General features: G+C 28.7%; 1 protein-coding gene across 1 annotated transcript; it reads left to right on the forward strand.

Moving 5' to 3' along the window:
* Positions 1–2,736: 2,736 nt before the first annotated feature.
* Positions 2,737–4,505, forward strand: LOC129907326 (uncharacterized). The gene is made up of 2 exons (XM_055983453.1): positions 2,737–3,169; positions 3,223–4,505. The coding sequence occupies exons 1-2, from the start codon at positions 3,142–3,144 to the stop codon at positions 4,503–4,505; spliced, it is 1,311 nt and encodes a 436-aa protein (XP_055839428.1). The 5' UTR covers positions 2,737–3,141.
* Positions 4,506–5,020: the final 515 nt, after the last annotated feature.

Below are 5,020 nucleotides of genomic sequence, written 5' to 3' on the forward strand. Positions count from 1 at the left end.
ATGTAACTGCTTCAGTGTACATACATATGTTTGAAACTCTTCTTTTCAAGTCTAAATATTCAGACAATTTACCTACGACTTGTTAATTGCATGATTGCTCTTACGTACTTACTGTTATGTTAAAAAATGCTTAGAATATTTTTAAAAATGCATAAAAGACGTTTTTGAAATTTGAAATCCTAGGTATAAAAAAAAAACAAAATAAAATGATTTTTCGGAAAAAAGTTTTAAAGTAAAATTGGTATACCTATGCCATTTTGTCGAAATCATTTATCTACATCTTAAACAAAAATTTCAAAAAAAATCATTGTCCGGTTTTCGAAAATTTGATATAAAAAAATTTCAAATTTTTTTTTTTTATAAATCCAAAAATTATTTTTTCCGAAGTTTTCGGATTATTTTAAAATTATATTAATGCCTTTTTACAAAAAATTTCGTTTAAATCGAATTAGTAGATAGTTTCGGAGATAATCGGATTAAAAAAAAACTATGGCAGGTACCGTTAATAATGATTTTCAAAAAAAAAAAATTTCATTAAAAGATAGGCCTTGTCCTAAAACTTACATTTGAATTTTTTTAACAAAATTGTTGGTGCCATTTTCCAGCAAATTCAACTTTACCAAAATCGATATATGACAGTTACCGTTATTTTTGGACCAAAAAAATTAGTTCCAAAAAAAACTCTAGAGAGTCGGCAGAAAACGCTATACACAAAGTTTTAATTAATAAGTACATAGTTTCAATTAAAATCATCAAATTCAAGCATAGTTTTGTTTCAATTTTTTTTTTAATTCTTAAACTTGAGTTACTAAAAAATAGTTGCAAAAATAAAAATCATTAAAATCAGAGATCAGAGATCAGAAATAAATCTCAACCTTTTGAAAGGTTCCTTAATAACTCTTATTTGTCGCCATTTTCAATAAAGGTCAAAAAATAACCTTTATTTAAAAAAAAAAGAAAAATTTCGGACAAGGTCTGAGAGAAACCTTTATTTTGTATTTTTTTATGTTTCGGTCAACCAGTGAGATTTATCGCTGAGAGAAAAAAATAAATCTCATCTGCAAATTTATCAATTCCTAGAGACATGGGAGTGGTGCCATATGAAAGCTTATATTCTCAGCTACCCGATAGTGGTATAATCGGGTTTTGGATTTTTTTTTTTTCAAAATTCCGAGAAAATCGAGTTTGAAAGTTGGGGTAAAATTTTTTTTCGAAAAATCCCCGAATCTTTGAACGCTCCTGGAAGCTAAACCGCTTGAGAAAAATTTTTGGGAGTGATGCCAAATTATAGCTTGTGTCATGGGCCTACGCTTTGCACATTGTCAGATTTTTAAAAAATCATCTTCCATGTTAAACCGCCACATCATGCCTATTTTTTCAGAATCGGGCTTAACTTTTTTTTACCTTTAAGTTCTCCTGGTTTGGGAACTCGTGCACCTGCAGGGATGAGAGTTGTACCCAAATGTAGGTTAGAGTCCCCGATACCTTTTGGCATCAAAAAATTTGTTTTTCCTTTTTTTCAAAATTCCGAGATATAGCCGTTTGAAGCTGGGCGGGCGAAAACGCTTCTGGAAGCTGAACGCTTTGACCTAGATATTAGAACATCGGTTGTGCTTGTCGTCCCAGCGACTCAAATCACAGTGGAAAACACATTTTCGTCTTCAGATTTTACTTCAAACGAAAAGAGATATAATCTTGGGTCTGAAGAACTTTGAGAGTCTATTCAGTTCATACATTATTTAATACATAAACTTAGAAAAAACATCCTTTTCATATTTATTTTTGCAACATAAGGACATTCTTGACATATTCGACATTTTCCTTTGAATTGACCATTTTTGATTTATTTTCAGCGAAAACGGTTAAAGGTTGACTTTTTCCATTTATTTTTTTGTAAAAATCTCAACCATTGGGAGATATTTAAAAAAATAAAAAATAAATCTCAACCGATAACTTTTATTTTTGATTTTTAAAAATATATATATATCTCAAACCTTAGCCGAAACTATTTAAAGTAATGTGGTAACTCTTAGAGAGAAAACGATTGAAAATAAGGGTTGGTCTCTGGTTTTATGGTAAGTTACGTTAATAACAATCAAACATTTTTTTTTATTAAACAAAAAAAAAAAAAAAACGATTTTATTTTCCGTCTTACATGTATTTTAAAATAAAATCGTTGGTGCCCTTTTTGAGAAAAACAACCTTTTCAATTTTCTGTATATGGCAAGTACCTGTAATTTTGGACTTAAAAAAAAATGACTTCAATTGTTTAGGCGTCAGATAGAGACAAACAAAAATAGCAGTTATATCTTAAAGCACTTGAGGTCCTCCGATTGCGCACTTGGTCTTAAAAAAAAAAACTCAAACAATTAACAATTATTTATAATTTAGTTAAATGATTGATGATTTTTAGTTAAACTCTTTATTTATGAAGCCTAGAAGACAATTATCATCATTAAAATAATCAGAAATCTATTTAATTAAATCATTTTCAGTTCAAACTTCTAATTTAAAATAAATATTTTTTATTTATTCGTTTAAATAAAACAACACTCTAAAAAAACAAATAGGTTTGAGATGCATTTATGTTTAATGACTGAATATATATGCATTTAACTAACCTGTCAAATCTAAAGCGATTCAGAATTTATAAACAAGAGCAGACTTACCTATTAATAATATTTCAATAGTAACTTTAAACACGCGATATAAATTTCATAGTTTAATGTGACTATTAAAAATGATATTTAAAACTATCCTTTAAAAAGGTTAAACATGCTCTGCTGCTGCTCATTTTAAGCAACATGTTGTTGTCTAAAGTTATCCTGTTTTCATTGTTTTGTGGAATTATTAAAAGCGAACAAAATTGGCCATTGAATAAAATTATTCATCAAGTCATTGAAGAGTCCCATTTATCAACAATTTACTTTCATGATTTTGACGAGGACACTTTTCTAAGCAACTTTTTCCACAAACCATTTGACATTCCTGTGATTATTCTTAATACCATTTCTTCAAATGAAACCTTTGAAAGAAGTGAAAATAATACCATTATATTTGTGATACAGGTGTCAAGTAATTTTTTTAATTTTCGTCATTACTGGATACTTCAAATGAAAGTTCGACGTTTTATCATTGTTTATGGAAATAGACTTCAAGAACTTCAGAGGTATTTCAAATTTTTTTGGAAAGCATGTTTTACAAGAATTTTTGGAGTTGCAGCAAACAAAACTTATGCATATTTTCCCTTTGCCGATGATCCGATTCAAGAGTTTTTGTTAAAGAATCAAATTTTGTTGCCGAATTCTTTAAAGAACTTGAATGGATATACTTTTCGAACAACTATATCACCGGAACCTCCCAGAGCTTTTTGGTATACTGACAAAAAAGGACATCGCCATATTGGAGGTTCATCTGGACAGATTTTTCTAGGATTTTTGAAAAAACACAATGCAACTTATGTCGAAATGGACACACAAAATTTGAAAAATGACCCGGGATATGCAATTGCCAATGCAACCAGATGGAAGATAATCGACATTAGTATGAATCTTTATGATAAATTCTCTGGAGTTCAGCAATCCTATCCAATTAAATTTGTTAAATGGAATCTATTAGTTCCACTCAATGGATATTTAGACTCAAGTCAGTACTTTTTGAAACCTTTTCAACCAACAGTTTGGATATGCTTTGGACTTGTGTTTTTGTATTTAATTGTCACTGATTTTTTGAAAGATTTCTTCATTTCCAACGAAGGTCCTGCAAATGTGTGGAAATCCTTTAGTCGAATTTTCTTGATTTTTCTCAATATGTCTTTAGAGAAACCAGTAACTAGATCATATTGGTTTTATTCTCAAACAATGATTTTGGCTTTTATTGCTGTCAATTTTTACCTCATTTTTATGACATCCTTTTTGACAGTTTACATCAAAGTAAAACAGTTCGAGACAATTCAAGATCTAATCGAAAATAATATTCCAGTATTGATGCTACCATCTGATTTTGATTTCTATCGCACACAATTACAATATGAAAAACCAAAAGGTTTTGAAAACATAATTGTATTGGAGGATTATGAAACATTTTCCCGAGAATTAAGTTCAATGAAAAATACCAGCTTTGTTTATTCTGAGGCTACAGATAAATTGGAATTTCTAATGGAAGCACAATTGAAACCAAAATTTCATATAATTAAAGATAATTTGCTGCAATTTTATTTGGGATTTTTGCTAAAAATTAATTCACCTTTTGAAGAAATTTTGAATGATTTTATATTTCAAGTTTTTAGCACAGGTTTGATTAATAAATGGGAAGAGAATGCTTATTACCAGGCTAAAACTGAAGGTTTAATTTACACTGATTCGAAGAAAATGTATGAAGAAGAGAAAGAAACAAAACCACTTGCATTATATCATTTCAAATTTGCTTGGATATGTTTTATTGTTGGAATATTTATTGGATTTGGAACATGTGTTTTGGAAGTTTTGTACTTTGCGATTTTTTAGAAAATTAAAAAAAAAAATTATTAAAAATTTAATAAATTACTATTTGAAAATATGTTATGTACTTTAAAAACTTGTATCGATGCAAATGCACAATTAATATTTTTTAATCTATGTTTCACAAAATAAAGTGCAATACCTAAATTTAAAAAAATATGTTTTGTTTAATTATGTTGCCATCTTTGATTAAGATACAAAAAACTGTCATGTATCAAAAACTCAAGTTTTTCAGACTTCTTTTTAGAAAGGGCCCGAATCAAAAATCTTATCTTCATAGAAGATGAGACTTTATGGATGAGAACTTAAAGAAGTAAAAATTATGCATTTATTTAGTAAAAAGTATTAATTGAAGATGCGAGTTTATGAATGAGAGTTTTGCGAGGTAAAAAGTATGACCTCATGAAGTAAAAAGTCTTCATTGAAGATGCGATTTTATAAATGAGAGTTTTACGAGGTAAAAAGTATGCCCTCATGGAGTAAAAAGTCTTCATTGAAAATGCGAGTTTATGAATGAGAGT

This window comes from Episyrphus balteatus, chromosome 1 (genome assembly GCF_945859705.1).
Source record: "Episyrphus balteatus chromosome 1, idEpiBalt1.1, whole genome shotgun sequence".
Classification (NCBI taxonomy): Eukaryota; Metazoa; Arthropoda; class Insecta; order Diptera; family Syrphidae; genus Episyrphus; species Episyrphus balteatus.